Source organism: Eublepharis macularius, chromosome 7 (genome assembly GCF_028583425.1).
Source record: "Eublepharis macularius isolate TG4126 chromosome 7, MPM_Emac_v1.0, whole genome shotgun sequence".
Lineage (NCBI taxonomy): Eukaryota > Metazoa > Chordata > Lepidosauria > Squamata > Eublepharidae > Eublepharis > Eublepharis macularius.
In genome coordinates, this window is record NC_072796.1 from 132614105 (window position 1) to 132630418 (window position 16314).

General features: G+C 42.5%; 1 protein-coding gene across 2 annotated transcripts in view; it reads left to right on the forward strand.

Annotated features, from left to right (window-relative positions):
* Window positions 1-11046, forward strand: part of KHDRBS3 (KH RNA binding domain containing, signal transduction associated 3) — a 178924-nt gene extending 167878 nt beyond the window's left edge. The window contains exons 9-11 of one of the 2 annotated variants that reach the window (XR_008597424.1): window positions 2991-3140; window positions 4647-4702; window positions 10838-11046. Coding sequence is in view for 1 of the 2 variants with exons in the window: in XM_054985168.1 (XP_054841143.1) it covers window positions 2991-3082 (92 nt within the window). In the remaining variant the exon portion in view is untranslated. Of the gene's footprint in view, window positions 1-2990; window positions 3632-4646; window positions 4703-10837 lie in introns of those variants that run through there. The other variant, XM_054985168.1, reaches the window with a different exon arrangement.
* Window positions 11047-16314: the final 5268 nt, after the last annotated feature.

A 16314-nucleotide genomic window follows, 5' to 3' on the forward strand; every position in this document is an offset into this window, starting at 1 on the left:
AAATGAAGAGACAAATATGACCCCGCCCCCCCCAAACGATCCCAAAATAGTTGACCCCATCGATACTAATTAAGAAAGAGAAACAGTGACTTCCATCGTAACTCAACTATCACCATTCCGGCCTCACAGAGTCAGGGCAATGGCTTTCCAAGCTCCGCCCTCTGCCTGCAGCTGAACTTTTCAAACTGGCTGCTGGACAGCCTTTCCTTTGGTCTGAGCCTTTTGCAGGTGGCCGCAAGTCCCAGTTGCTCATCCTCCTTTGCAAGCTCTCAGAGCCAAGCTACAAGTGACGTCTTACACAGGTTGGACACTAGTCGGCTTCCCTCAAGTTTTGATGGGAAGTGTAGGCATCCTGGTCTTGCAGCTGTAATGGAGAGCCAAGCTGTAAAACCAGGGCGCCTACATTTCCCATCAAAACTTGAGGGAAGCCGACAAGTGTCCAACCTGTGTAAGACGTCACTTGTAGTTTGGCTCTCAGTTGTGCAGCCTCTGTCCTCTGGCAGCCGGTCCCAGTTCCACATCCTCCATAGCAAGCTCCTCAGGTGACTTCACCTTCCCTCCAAAGTTGGCCTGCCTCCTACTTTCTCTTGCCTCCAGCCTCCTCTTAATTCTTCCGCCTGAATAAAATTTTGATTGTTCCACTTCCTCTCTACATGCATGGTACCCGCGCTTGGGAAAAGTGACACATAAGGACATGATGTGATATGAATAAATAAAATACTTTTCTTCCTTTGTTAAGTCAAATAAGTGCTGACATAGTGTTACTGTGCCCCAGCGCGGCAAACAAATCATTGATAATTGCAACGTACATTAAAAAACGTGTCGTGCCGTTTTCCCGAAAGACATTGTTCAAAGGAGTTTACAACTCATTAAATGTGCACTATACAGTAGCATCATAAAAATTAAATGAATGTGTAAAGCATCTTCCCACCCCCACCCCATCTTTACATAAAAATGTTTTGTGAGAGGTTTTTCACTTTTTATAAGAGGGAAAGAGATAAGGGGGAAAGATGAACAGTGGATACCCAAACAATTAAACAACAGATTGTCAGAAGCCTTTTTGAAAGTATGGGAAGAGAGGAACAGGTATCTGTTGCAAGTGTATTCCACGCTAAAAGTGCGATCCCGTGTACAGTTACCCCATTCTAAGCCTATTGTTTCCACTGAGTTTAGGCTGGATTACTCTGCAGAGGATTACGCTGTAAGGCCTCACGCTCTTTGACTGAGCTCTCATTGAGGTTTGCTCATCTGAGCAAAATCTTCAGAGAATGACTAAGATCGGCAACTGCCTGTTCCCGTGCGTTCTCTGCCGTGGCTCTCATTTTGTGGAACAGCCTGCCGTAAGAAGTGAAAAGAGAAATCATAGATAGGGTCGGAAGGTACCTCCAGGGTCATCTAGTCCAACCCCCTGCACAATGCAGGAAATTCACAACTACCTCCTCCCCCCCACACACACACCCAGTGACCCCTGCTCCATGTCCAGAAGTTGGCAAAACACCATCAGGATCCCTAGCCAAACTGGCCTGGGGGAAATTGCTTCCTGACCCCAAAGTGGTGATTGGCATCACCCTGGGCATGTGACAAGGGGCCATGAGAACTAAGCACTGATGTAACGCTTCCTGCCCTCCCTCTCATGATCTGCCTAGTTTCACAGAAGCTGCGTTGCTGTCAGATGGCACGTTCAAGACGACGTTTTTAAAAGGGATTAGAACTGTAGTAGAATGGAACGGCTCAGAAGGACGCTTCTATAAGGGAATGGGATTGTAGGATGTTGCACTGTTTTATTCTATGTATCATATTGCTTTTATTTCATTGTCTTTTATCCTCTTAATCCTCTTTCTGCATTATGGTGCTGTCATTCCTTAGACAGTTTATTTCTTAATTACCTAATCCTGGTCCTTTTGTGTTGTTTGTTGGATATCTGATGCTGTCTTGATTGGATTGTTATATATTGTCCCCTTGAGTCTTGGTGAGAAAGGCGGACTATAAATGAAACAAATAAATAAACCTTGGCCTAGGATGTTCTATATCAGTGTAGTGGAGGATTGTGAATGGAATATTCCTACGTACTAAAAAGAGAGGGGAGTATTCAGATATTTAAGCCCCACTGGAAATCTGAAGTAGTACAGCCCATACTTCTTCCATGAGAACTGGGTCTTAAGCTGTTTGGGGAGGGTCTGTGAAATCCTATAAACTAGACTTTGGCGTGCTCGTGTCAGAGAGGAATACACAGGGCTTTTTTTCAGCTGGAACGTGGTGGAATCGAGTTCCGGCACCTCTTGAAAACGGTCACATGGCCGGTGGCCCCTCCCCCTGATCTCCAGACAGAGGGGAGTTTAGATTGCCCTCGATGTCACTTGGCAATCTAAACTCCCTTCTGTCTGGAGATTTGGGGCGGGGCCACCGGCCATGTGACCATTTTTGCCAAGGGCAATTTAAACTTGAAAAAACTCCTTTGTTCCAGCTGATCCAAAGTGACATCATTGTGCAGTCCTGAGTTCCACCACCTCTTTTCCCAGAAAAAAAGCCCCGTGAATACATATAGGGCATGGAGCAAGATCATTATGCCCAACTCTGCTGAGCCACTGGGTGCTGGTGAAAATAGAGAAAACAGAGATCCACTTTGGGAGGAGATGGGTGTAGCTACCCACAAAATGGCTGCTTCAGGAGCTGTGGCCAATCACAAGATGTTGGAAGGTTCCAAGTTAAGCAGCCTCCTATGATGGAGGCAGCTATTTCCAAATGGGTATTCTCTGCAGGCACAAAAGTGATGCATCCTGAGCTCTTCTAAAACACCTCCTGCTCCACTGAGAATGGAGGAAAGCAAAGATTGGGTCTTGGCTTTATAAGGAAGAATTAACTGTGTGCCAGGAAACATATTGGTGGGCGCCACGTTGGGGATTCGTTTCTTTGTGTCTGAGTGGGAAAAAAATAAACCAAATGGGATTTTGGGGAGAAGTCCTTACAATTCTTGTACTCCCTTCTTTCAGGACAGGAAGAGTGGACCAACTCAAGACACAAGGCACCTCCAGCACGAACAGCGAAAGGAGCCTACAGAGAGCAGCCATATGCCAGATACTGATTATACTGTCTGATGTTGTGAAATATCCAATCTCCACCAGTCCTGTATACTGTTCAAAGTAATTTTTTTCTATGAACAATCTCCCTTTTTATTAAAATCAAAGTGCTTAATCTGAATGGACGGACTGAGCTTAATCTATTTTTTGCTGAACGAAAAACCTGGACAGGAAGATGTGTGAAAACCGAGGAGCTTTGTTTATTTCCAGATCGTATTCGGGAGGGGGAAAAATAGGTGATCAAAAAAAAAAAGGAAAAAAAATAACCTTTGATTTAACTAGCGTTAAAAACAGCTAGGTTTACTAAATATGTTAATCCGTTATTTTAACCGAAGCGTAACCTTTTCTTTTAAAGGTTTTCAACTATTTAGTTCTTCTAGTTTTTATCCTTCAACCATTTTGCTAGTCTTTCTCTTGCAAACATGCGTAAAAAGGGAAACAGATCACCAATGCAAATAATGTGGTATTTTGTAACTTGAGTCTTGAAATGTTCTGTAGTGTTAAGCAAAGTTTACTCTTGCTTGATACTAAATAAACTTTTGAAAGAAAAAACAGTGTGTGTGAGAGTATGCATTATTTATTTAAAACCTTCATAAATAGTAGTAAACAGGGAGACAGTGATTTTAACAGTGATCAACATAAAACGGCTCCTATTAAAACATTGTACTTCTTTTTCTTTAATAAAAATGGTATAAACCTAAAGGTATACTTCATATATATATTTATATATACACACATATTTTCATCTATATACATGCAATAAAGTCTTTTTAAATGCTTGTTAAAGGAAGTATCCAAATGGTATTGAGCTGCTGGAATGCCACATCTTTAAACGACAACAAAAAAATTCTTGGTTTAAAATAGTTAATGCATTCTGAAAAGAAAAAAAAGAATAAAAAAGTCCTGTGGATTTAGTTTTCATCTTGTTGAGCGTTTCTTCACTAGCACAACTTTTGGAATTTTTATTTTTTTGTGTTTTGAGAATTTTGGTACCTTAATGACCACCTCGCTCCATGCTGGAAGCAATAAACGCAAAGCTTTTAAAGACTTTCTGATTTGACTAATTGAGGTCGCTTTCGTCAGATGCAGAGGATGTGTAACCCTTAAAACGGTCTTCATTTGCAAAAGGTAAATAAATCAAATAAGATTTTAATCTCACTTAATTTATCTTAATATAACCAATAAAAGCAGGGAGAATGCCAATTAGCAAGTTCTATTATACATTAGAGAGAGAGAGAGAAAGAGAGGCTTTAAGATCTCCACCTAAAACTTCATATTAAAAAGCTTAATTTGTTTTAGGCATCTAAAAAGCCTTAGCTCGGTCAGTTTAATTGGTACAAATCATTCCCTATTAAACAAATGTAAAACCTCATAACTAGTAACTTGTAATCCTAGCTTTTATGGACAAATAATGCAACTAAGAACTTAAACAATTACAAATGTCTCTTTTTTTCTGAAGCTCTTAGGTTTTTGTTTGTTTGTCCTTAATTGCAATATTGTCTTTTTTTGAGAGTTTGAAAGCCTTCAGTGGTTCTAGTTAGTAAAAAAAGAAATCTTTTCTCTTGTTAGGAAACGCTGGATGCCTTGGAGAACTGAGAAGAAACCCTGGTTCTGTTGATGTGCTGGTAGGTACCCGTTTTTATTTTACGCTTTGGTTGGTTAAAGATGCGCCAGGGATTTACTAATTGGTAATTGACTGGAGGTTCTTATCTGTCAGATTTTTATCCTGCCCTCTAAGGTTAAAAGGATTTTTATCCAGCCCTCCAAGGGCAGCATAAGTGCTTCTTGCCACCTCCCATTTTCTTCTCAACAACCCTGTGAGGTAGGTTAGGCTGAGGGACTGGCCCACTCCTACCCAGTGAGCTTCATGGCAGAGCAACAGCAAGATGTGAGTGCAGTAGCGCCTTCAGGATCATCAAGATTTTCGGGGTATAAGCTTTTGAGAGTCCAAGCTCTCTTCATCATGGCAGAGTGGGGATTTGAATCTAGACCTCCCCAGCCTCAAGTGTGACACTGTTACATCATACTGGCTGTCCACTGGCTTAAGTTTCTAAAATGGAAGTGCTCCTGCCTCCCCTTATTGCATGGGAAAGGGGACAATGTCTTGTTCCCCATTAAAAATAGCAAATTCCTACTGTCATACTTCATATCAGATAATTTATTTCGCATTTTTCCCCATCGTCTTTGCAAATCAGTGTAAGACTCAGACTTCAAGCACGGAATCATCATAAACATTCACAGTTTCATTCTGGTGTATATCTTGAGCTACATCATGGTGCGTTACTTCCAGCCCCTCTGAAAATGGGCATAGAAAGCAAAGCTGGGCTTTGAATTCGAGACAAAAGTGGACTGTATGGGCACACAAACTTTCTTTATTCACATTTGAGATGGTCTGTGCCAGAAACAAGTAAATGTGACATCAAACAAGTGAGATGAACTAAAAGCCTTGTTTCTCTTGGCCAGCGAGCAAGTACGAAGGAGTTCCATCCACTTCCCACCTTTCTTCCCAGTGGTGACCCAGAGTGACTTGTAGAATTCCATTTTGCCAAAGCCCAAGAAGGTGCTCGGCACTCGGGTCACAGCATAAATCTCGGACTATGTTAACCTGCTGGCCAGGCCACTGATGTCTTCTCACAGGGTTGTATCTTCTTGTATGAACCTTGGGCTTGAAAGAAAATTAAAACCTTGTGCTAAGGCAAGGGCAGTTGCGTGGTACATAAATTATGCAAATCTGCATGACCTCCCTTACGTTGCATAATTTATTCCTGCTTTTGATAATCGTTACAGAGAAGGCCAATGTGTAGGGCATTGAAGTCCCACCCCTCGACATGGGAAATCTTATTCCACCAGCCTGCGGGCTCCTGAGAATTCAGTAAGCATTTCCAGCACACTTTTGCAGCCCGTAAGAAGTAAAAAAACCTGATTAAAAAAAAAAAGATTCAGGCGATTGAGCGTCATATCCAAGAGCATGCTTTGTGTGTTTTCTAAGGTGGCGTGGAATCACAATATACATATTTTGCTCAGCGAATGCCCTAGCTGTTGATAACATCTATAATAATTTTGCCCTGTACATTATTTGGCATGATCTGAAGATTATAAGTAAAATCACAGCAGTGTAGGATCAAGTCACAGCCAGCCTCGGCATTGAAAGAGGGCTGCCATACTCCGTATTACTCCGAAGCATCCCTGAACATCAGGGATTTGGGGAAAGAGGGTCTTACACTGGCCCTGCTACGTCACATCTCTGTGAAGTACCGCATGTTTGTTACCATAGAAAAGAAACCAAAGAGCCAGATCTCAGAATCTTCTACTCTGTTCTTCTGATCACTGTCTATATTTTCAGTAAAATACCCAGAAGGTAGGCTTATAAATAGCACTTTGGCACTGTTTGTGGCAAAGAAGACTATCTCCTCTGGGCTCAGAACATTTGTTAGAAGGGAAGAGAACTGATTCTTTCACGTTTTCAGTGTGCCTCAAACGTCTGCCATGATTGTGTATATGCAAGACTCCCAGAAAGCACACCTCTCCTGGTGCATTCCTTTCAACTATTGCATAGGATAGGGATCCAAGAGCCAGTCTACATGACTCTGTATATTGCTTGGTCTATTGCTTTGTACTTGCGGATTCTGGGCTGCTTGAATGTGTGAACAGTCTCCGCTGGAAAATGCCACGTTTGAGTTGATGCAAAGTGCTACCATGGACAATGGTTTTTATTTCATCATTGCTCATTCACATGTTCAAGTCATTGTTTGGAGCTTCTGTAGATGTTAACTTACCACCAGCATGTGTAAACAGGAACTTCTAGAATCTGACTTGCAAAGTTGATCGCTCTGTCTCTTCAATTGTTCTTTATTTGTTTTTACAAAATGTATATGCCCCCTTTCTGCGCATTGAAAGCTACCAAGGTGACTAACAGTTAAACTGTTATAAGAACATATAATAAAAACAATTAAAACCAAAACTAAAATATATATTAAAAGCACATAAAGCAGTAATTAAATGCTTAGGGCAAGATCTGTGTGGATTGGGACCAGCGTATCTACAGGACCGTCTCTCCCCATATATTCCCCGGAGGATACTCCGATCAGGGGACAAACAGCTGCTGGTGGTCCCTGGCCCCAAGGAGGCCCGCCTAGCTTCGACTAGATCCAGGGCCTTTTCAGTCCTGGCCCCCACCTGGTGGAACGCTCTGTCTGCTGATATCAGGGCCCAGCAGGACCTACTATCCTGTCGCCGGGCCTGCAAGACAGAGTTGTTCTGCCAGAGCATATGGCTGAGGCTGGGCCTCCGCCGGCCTGAAAAAAGGGCTGTATAAAATCTTAACCCTCCCTGTGAAGGCTGTCCACCATCCTGTTTTAAATGTATATTAATACACTGTTTTAATGTAGATGGATTTTTAATTGTATTTTAGTATGTTGTTATCCGCCCTGAGCCCACTCGCGGGGAGGGCGGAATAGAAATTTGAAATAAGTAAATAAATAAATCTTGGGAGGAACACCTGACAAAGCAGAAGCCTTCACCCACTGGTGAAACACAGTGACAGAATGGGAAATACAGATATCCCTAGGGAGAGAGTCCCATAGTTTTGATACCACAACCAAGAGGGCTGTATCTCGAGTTGCCATCTACCTAATCTAATTCTGTGATAGTCTTGACGTTTCATTTGAGCATAAACTTTGGATGGAATCATGCATTCTGATCTGGAGTCTTAATATATGCAGCGATGCTGGAACACGCAGGGCTGCTGTACATGTGGGCTTCCTCAGCATGACATTTCATCCCGTATCAACGAATAGGAGTAGTTGTGAGCAAATGATGCTGCTACATCTATGAGAGAGGGCTGCATTGGGCTGATTTTAGTGGAAAGTAATGCAGACTCCACATGGATTCAGCTGTCTTCAGATGGTTGCCTAGAGAATAAGAACAGTGTAGTGGTTAGGCTAAGAGTATCAGACTAGGATCTGGGAGACCCAGGTTCGAAGCCCTGCTTGTGCCTATGGGAGCTTGCTGTGTGACTTTGGCTCAGTCACACACTCTCAGTTTAATCTGCCACATAGGGTTGTTGTGACGGTAAAACAGAGGAGGAGGGAATGATGTTGTAGGCTGCTTTGGGTCTCCACAAGGGAGAAAAGCAGGGTATAAATTAAATAAATTGGCTGAAATTCAGCGGTAGTGACAGTAAGTGCTTACTGTGAATTGTTAGGGCCAAACTGTACCACTACCCCCCTTGCCTGTGTCGGGAATGTTCCAGATTGTGAACCTATGTTGATCTAGAAGGTGGGAGGAGAACATTGAAATTGCAGCCAAAATGTATCCAGAGAAACTTAAGGACACTTCCAGACATAACCTTCCCCAGCAAACCTAGTTTCATACCCAGAATGGGGTGGTGGTACGGTGGCTGCTTCAAAGCGACAGCTGTCTATTTTTCTTTGCATTTTTACTCTGCCTTTCCACCAAGGGCCTCAAAAGTGGTGTTCGTAGGTCTTCTCGCCTCCCCAAACACCCCTGTGAGATGCATTAGGATGAGAGCATGTGGCTGGCCCCATATTTTCCACTGACTCATGGCCAAGTGATGATTTGACCCTGGGTCTCTTGGAGGCCGGTCCAGCGTTCTCTGGCTCCATAGCTGACTTTCCCTTTTGCCAATTGCTGCTACTCTGTCTTTCCACAAAGCGCTTGATGCAGGCAGTATTGCATACTAGCCATCTGCAGAAAGGATCCTGAGAGAGCAAGGACATTGGGGAGTGCTTAAGAAAGTTGACTTCCGCCCATCGGGGGCCTAGATGGACTTACACCATTGTTCTCTCTTCCATTTTGTTACCAACAACAGCCCTGCGATGTTGGTCAAGGCAAGAGTTTGACTGACCTGAGAGAATCCAGTAATCCTCCCTGGTAGAGTAGGGATTTGGCCTTGGGTCTCCCAGATCCTAGTTTAACACTCTTAATTTCTGTGCCATGCTATCTCTCAACCAATTAAATTGATGAAACGAATCAGTGTTCCCAGAATTAAGACAGGACCTAAAACATTTGGCTTTATGCTATTTGCTTAGTGTCTAAAAGTTGCCGTTTGTTGAAAAATAAATGCAACTTCATTCCATAACTAGATTCTCTTCTGTGGCAGGACAAGCTGCTTTTGTCAAAGAAAGTAAATGTATTAAGTTTTTCCCTGCATACCAAGGACTTCGAGTCTGTAACTGATAACACTGAATTTACTTATTTTAAAAAGTGCATTTGTGAAGTTCTGTATCTAATTTTGCCTCATTCCAAGACTTGCGGTCAGCAGCTTCATCAAAATTCATACGCTTGCTGACTTGCTAACTACAGTATTAAGAATGAAAATTAACTTTATCTCGTTATGCCCAGCTACTAAAAGACAGGCCAAACAAGATTTTGCAGTACTTCTGGAAATGGCCAGGCATGAACTTAATTGAATTGAACTTTCCTGGGAACAGGGATACGAAATATAATTGGGAATATGATAACTTTTCAAAAGACTAAATTAAAAGTTTGAAGAGAGCAAGGTGAGAAGATTCCTCTGTTCTGGTATAACAGTAAAGACCCGGGTCAAGATTTCACGCTCTAGGGCTTTGTTCAATCAAGATGTAATTGCTAGAGTATAAGATTTCCATAGTCAAATCGGATCAAAGGCTATCTTGGTTTCCGATGGCAACCAGCCAAAACGTTCCTAAGCCTGCACCTGTAGCTAGAAATGGTACAGATCACAGACAGGTTTATAAGCCCGCTGAAGCCTGGGTTTTTTTCTCCTGCATTTGGGTATAGGGTATATACTGCCTCTGAATTTGGACGTTCCATTTGACTCAGATCACTAGCAGACCTCTGCGGATAACTCCCATGAATACATCTAGTCTTTTTTTAAAAAAACATCTAAGGCCTGGCCAATATAGGCTGTAGAAAGAGGTAGTAAAAAGAGCTCAAGCTTGCATAAAATGCCCCCCTCCCCTAAACAGAAAGCCAGCACGGGCAGGAGATAAACAGGCTGAGTTAATCCATTCTCCAGAATGTGCTAGTTGATTTGTGTATTTCTTAAACTTGAAGGGAGATTTAAAAAATGCAATCTTCTATCTGCAGCTCAAAGTGACGAGTCCACTTTCCCACCTCAAGAATTCTCCCACATGTATAGATCAGACCTGAGCTTTAGTAACCCTCGCCAGTTCCTCTGGCCCTGAAATCTATAATTTAGAGATCTTTATGATGCAACTTTAGTACCCGCAACTGAACTTGTGGCCAGTTAGAATAAAGGCAAACCATGCCAATGGGAAGTCACTGTTTGTTTTTCATCAGTCATGGTGAGTTATAAACTGGTATGTTCCGCCTTGGAAGTTTTCTCCTTGATACACCCTTTCCAGAATCCAAGCCAAAGGTCATCTCTTAACATTACAATCTCACTCCACAGAAAAATGTCCCTAGCTCTTTATGTGCAGAAAATAGTTAGATCCAGTCTGCTTTTTCAATCATTCTTGCCTAATTTCTTCTCCTTAGTACAACCCCCCCCCCATCCCACATGCTTTTTCTTCCAGCATATCTCATAATCTGTGGCCAAAAGGGACCCCCCTACCTTTCTCAGCAGTGGAATAATCTGGTTGGATCCAACCCATAATAGGTTTCTCCCACCTAAATCAGTAACAGTTCTAATTGCTGCTTTCCACCACCTGCAATGTGAGAGTCTCCCGAGAGTCACCAATAATTATTAGTTCCAAGAATATATCCATACGTGTGTCTTTTGTTCTGCTGTTTTCCAGGGGCTTCGCACACTATTATGGACAGACTCGAAATACTCCCTCCACCAACGTGCCTAGGAAACAAGAGCCAGCAGCTACTTGCAAATCCACTTTGATTTTCGTTGCCCGCTGTGTTCGAGAGCTTATGATACACATCGTTCTTTCAGACCTCAATTTTAACTCTCAAATGTGTACTTGTTTACTACTGTAACTTTGTGAAGACAATAAAAGAATTTCCTGCTCTGCTGTCCTGCACAAAGCTGTTTCATTGGGCTCTGTGGTTTTTGCGGGGAGGGGGGCGCTCAGGGAGGGTAACCTTGAAAACGTTACTCTGGCTGGAAGGGGCTTATCTGTTATGTGCTCAGCCAACACAAGTAAACAGAGCACCGAGAGCACTGGCTAAATGTGAACATATTCTTGGAGCAGAAGATGACCAGGGACAGAAGATTTTTGAAAAGGGTTTTTTTAAAAAACAAACTTTTAAAAAAACTGCCCTTGCATAAGATTTTGTGGCAATCTAGACTTCTGTTTATTTATTATTTACTTCATTTATATCTTGCCTTTCTCACAGTGGGGATCCCAAAGCAACGTACGTCATTCTCTTTATTTTAAAAAAAAAAAACCTTACCACAGCCTATGAAGTTAGTTAGGGGGAGAGTTTATGACTGGCCCAAGGTCGCCCAGCCGGGCTTCCATTAGGGTTGCCAGCCTCCAGGTGGTAGTTGGACATATCCTGGAAATACAACTGATCTCCAGGCAACAGAGACCAATTCCCCTGGAGAAAATGGCTGTCTTGGAAGGTTGAACTCTATGCCATTATACTCCACTGAGGCCCCTCCCCTTCCCAAACCTCGCCCTTTCCAGGATCCATCCCCAAAATCTCCAGGAATTTCCCAACCTGGACCTGGCAACCCTAGTTTCCATGGCAGTCAGGATTTGAACCTGGCTGTGATGATTTTACGTGTGTGTCTTTAATTGTTTGGCATGGTACAGATTAAGAGGGGGGGGGGTGAGAGAGGGATGAGTGAGTGAGATGATTGGTTGATGACTGAGAGTGTGGCCGGAGTGAACTGCAGTTTTTAGTTACTGAGCTGAAAGAGAACAGTCAGTCTGGGCAAAACAGGCAACCTGTGTAGAATCCCAAGGGTATTTGCATTCTGGTTCAGTTAGACAACCTGTGTAGAATCTCGAGGGTATTCGCATTCTAGTTCAGTTAGGCAACCTGTGTGGAAACCTGAGCGTATTTGCATTCTAGTTCAGTTAGGCAACCTGTGTGGAAGCCTGAGGGTATTCGCATTCTAGTTCAGTTAGGCAACCTGTGTGGAAGCCTGAGGGGATTCGCATTCTAGTTCAGTTAGGCAACCTGAGTGGAAGCCTGAGGGAATTCGCATTCTAGTTCAGTTAGGCAACCTGAGTGGAAGCCTGAGGGAATTCGCATTCTAGTTCAGTTAGGCAACCTGAGTGGAAGCCTGAGGGAATTCGCATTCTAGTTCAGTTAGGCAACCTGAGTGGAAGCCTGAGGGAATTCGCATTCTAGTTCAGTTAGGCAACCTGTGTGGAAGCCTGAGGGGATTCACATTCTAGTTCAGTTAGGTAACGTGTGGAAGCCTGAACTGTGTGTGGTTGTGTGAGAACATTCATTCTATGTGAAGCAGGCAAACTGTGTGTGCACCTGAGAATTTTATGTATATCTGTGTGACTGAGCCTATGAAAAGAAACTTTAAGAACTGACAACTATCTTTGAAACCATCAAGCTTAATTAACAGTATGAAATCGATACACTTCTTGTAAAAAAAAGTTTATTTTGTTTTTGTTTTTTTCATCCCAGAGTATATATTATTCCTATATCCCATTCCTATCATCAGGGCCGCATAGTCCCATGAAGGAGCCTGACACTTGGGCACATTAAAGGAGAAATTTAAATTAACTATTTTGGAATATAATTCCTGGTGGCAGCAATCTACCCAGAGGGTGTAAAAAGAGGGTTAAAGGCAATATAACTGAAAAATAAAGCGTGGCATAACACTGGGTCTCCCAGATCCTAGTCTGACAATCTAAGCACTACATTTTATTGACTCCCTTAGAAGTTCCTTGTCAGAAATCCTAAACCTGGTGTACTTACACACCGATGTCCATGAACTTTGCTCGATGGGACTTTTAAAAACAAGCACTCAGCAGTTTTCTGCTCAGACTGAACTCTTGGTGGAAGGCATTTAAAAGAGTCCTGTGCTATGTGGCCCTGAGACCTGCATTCCTGGAATTCATCGGCATCAGATTGAAGACTCATCTTCCATTACATCTCGCTATTCCTATTAATGGAGTCTGACCTGTGCTTTTCTCTCGCTCCTTACAGTGCTTGCCCACTACTTACTACGAGTTCTTTATTCATTTATACCCCACCTTTCTCCCCAGTGGCCACCCAGAGCGCCTTACATCATTCTGCAGTGTTCTGTCTCGTCATCACAACAACGTTGTGAGGTAGGCTAGGCTAAGTGTGTAACTGGCCCAAGGCAACCTAGCCAGTTTCTGTGACAGTGGAGATTCAAACCTGGGTCTCCCAGATCCTCGTCTGATGCACCACTATGCCACACTGCCTGTTTAAGCTCTAGAGGAAGGGACATTGTCACTGCAGCATTCTGTAAAGCAGTACTAGTGGTAAATTTTAGTAAAATTGTAAATATACCAAGTTTTCTTCATTCCATTTTTTTCCTCTCCAAATTCCTATGAAGTACCTGTCTAGGTCTCCTTACAACTCATCTTCCTGTGCTTGAATTTTGCCCTTACCTTTTATTACCAACTTCCAATGACCAAGTAAGGATTAACTTGAGAGGCCTTTCTTTTTTTTACTTTTTATTAATAAGATTAAAAGCCCAGTAAAAAGTGCAGAGAAATAGAGAGAGAAAAAGAACAAAGATTGAAAATAATAAAGAAAAATAATACATTTCATTTTCCATTTTTCTCTACAACACCGATCATATTTTAACAAACATACTTTCAGTTTTAATATCTCCAAAATTTACCTTTTCAGTACTGCCCTCCTGTTTATTTTTCCCAAATTTATCTTCTTAGAAATCAAAACCACAAATCATCAGTTCATTTTTCCTCATCTCATGCAGAAAGTCAATAAGGGGTTTCCAGTTAACCATAAATGTAGACTATGTTTTATCTCTGATCAGAGGCCTTTATTCTGCTATGGTTTTTCTGCACTAAAAAAGTTACTGGGGGGGGGGGTGCATCGAGAGTCACATCAGGTCCAGTGAGCTGGAATGATGCGAAAGTGAATGCCGAGTCAAAGACGCATTTGTGGTTTCAGATTTAATTTCTAACCACTGGAGCAATGAGCTTTAGCCGACCTCCTCATAGGGTGGAGGTGAGCATATACTGGAAAAACCAAGACTTCTACTGGATGGTCTGATCTTGGTGCACACACAAAAATCCATCATACTTCACTTGTGCATTTTTATCCCACCTTTCTTCTAAGGAGTGCAAGAAAGTGTACATCATTCTCCTTTCCCCATTTTCCCCTTCCATGGTAGAGTGAGGATTTGAACCTGGCTCTCCCAGATGTTACCCTGATACGCTAACCACCTTACCACATTGACTCTAAAGACATACAATCAATCCTTGGGTTAAATATTGAAAGTGACTGTGTAGAAGCGGACCTATGGAAATACGTCCCTACGTGGATGTGTGATGGGTGGGTGCAAGCCACCACCTCCCCCAGTCTGTGAAGCAATGATTCTGTGAAAAGTTCCTCTGAACTAGGCCGCTGCCTTTGTCGACGTTATTAATGAAAATCAGCCTTTTGGTTGGAATTATTTCTTCCTTGACGTCCATGGACATGAAGGACATACTGCATGGAACAATAATGTCCTGTGGTTTAAAGGATAGCAGGAGCTCTGTCTTGTCATAGGAAAGAAAAGCATGTTTTCTTATGGCAACAAAGCTGAAGAGTTTGCCTATGTGTACACTTTATTATTTCAATGACTTGTTCCCAACTCAGCAGCCTGGAGAAAGTTTTAAAGCACTCTCTACTTTATCTGCAACCTTTTGACATTGTCCCTAACTGAAAGATTAGTATAAAGATGTCCATCTCTACCCCAGACATTGAGTAATGAATGTCCAAGCAGGATCTTGTGTTCCCATCAGTCCCAGGTGATCCTGGGACTGAGATTCTCCGATTTATAACTGAACTTGCTGCTGGTCCTAAAATTGTGTTGGACCGTCAACTTTCCTTTTACCAGCTACATGTTTTGTTGTCCTAGAAGTTATTTACAGCTGCATTCAATAGAAGAAAGGGAGAAAGGGAAAGTCAATGAACCCAGATAATGGATAAACTTAAGAGGATAAAATAGATCATGACTAGAGATGGGCATGAACTGGGGAAATGGCGGTTCGTTGTGGTTCGTGGTTCATTGCGTTCCATGAACCGGCGTGAAATTGCCCAGTTCACAAACCGGTTCGTTTGGTTCATGAATATGTCACTTCTGGGGAAGCAGAAGGTCTGCAGAAAGCCTCCCCCCCCCCATTGCCTAGGAAACTGATTGATCAGTTCCAGGCTGTCTGCAGTGACAAACCGAAAAACTGAACAAACGAACTGACCTAAAAATCGTTGTGGTTCATCAGAAATGCCCTCCGATTAACCGCTGGTTCATGAACCAAAAAACGGTCCTGCTCGTGACAAACTTTGGGTCATATTTTGGTTTGTGCCCTCCTCTAATTATGACTCATAGGAGAAGAGGTAGGATCAGGGCAAGAAAGACTTAAAAAAAAAACACCTAAAACTTCCATTAAGTCACAGCCAACCTGTGGCAACCCCATAAGGTTTTCATGGCAAGATACTAACCAAGGGGGCTTGCCATTGCCTGCCTCACAACCCTGGACTTGCTTGGTGGCCTCTTATCCAAGTACTAACCAGGGCTGACCCTGCTTAGCTTCTGAAATCTGACAAGACCAGGCAAGCCTGTGACAGCCAGATCAGGATAAATAGTATGAGGTAAGTATGTCTATTTAGTATGGAATTTTTAGTCTTGGAAAGAAATGGTGGGGGGTAGAGAGAGAGGGATGCCAACTTGTCAGCAGGCCACTGGCTTTTTAGAAACAGCTTGCTTCTTAAAACAGCTTTCTAATTCTTAGAGTTCCTAGGGAGGGGCAGAGTGAACACAGTTTGCGAGGGGAGGGGCAGTCTTAGCAGAAATAGAGCCTTTTGTGCGTAGTTTTAAGAGAGCCTTAGTAGTTTGAAAACACTTGCATGCTAAGCAATCTCATGATGCTAAAATATAAATTTGCATGTGGATTTTTTTTTATCAGAGGAAAGATCCTCCAAATGCCACTGCTCTGTGCACATCACTGAACCAAAGTTATTTTCCTGGTATAGCTAAATGCTCCAAATCCAGAAGTAATATACCTGAGAACAAAATAAATGCACCTCAAAGCTGTTAAGAGTGACCCACTCGTCACATCTTCTCTTTTTAAATAATATTTCTACTATTAAAAAA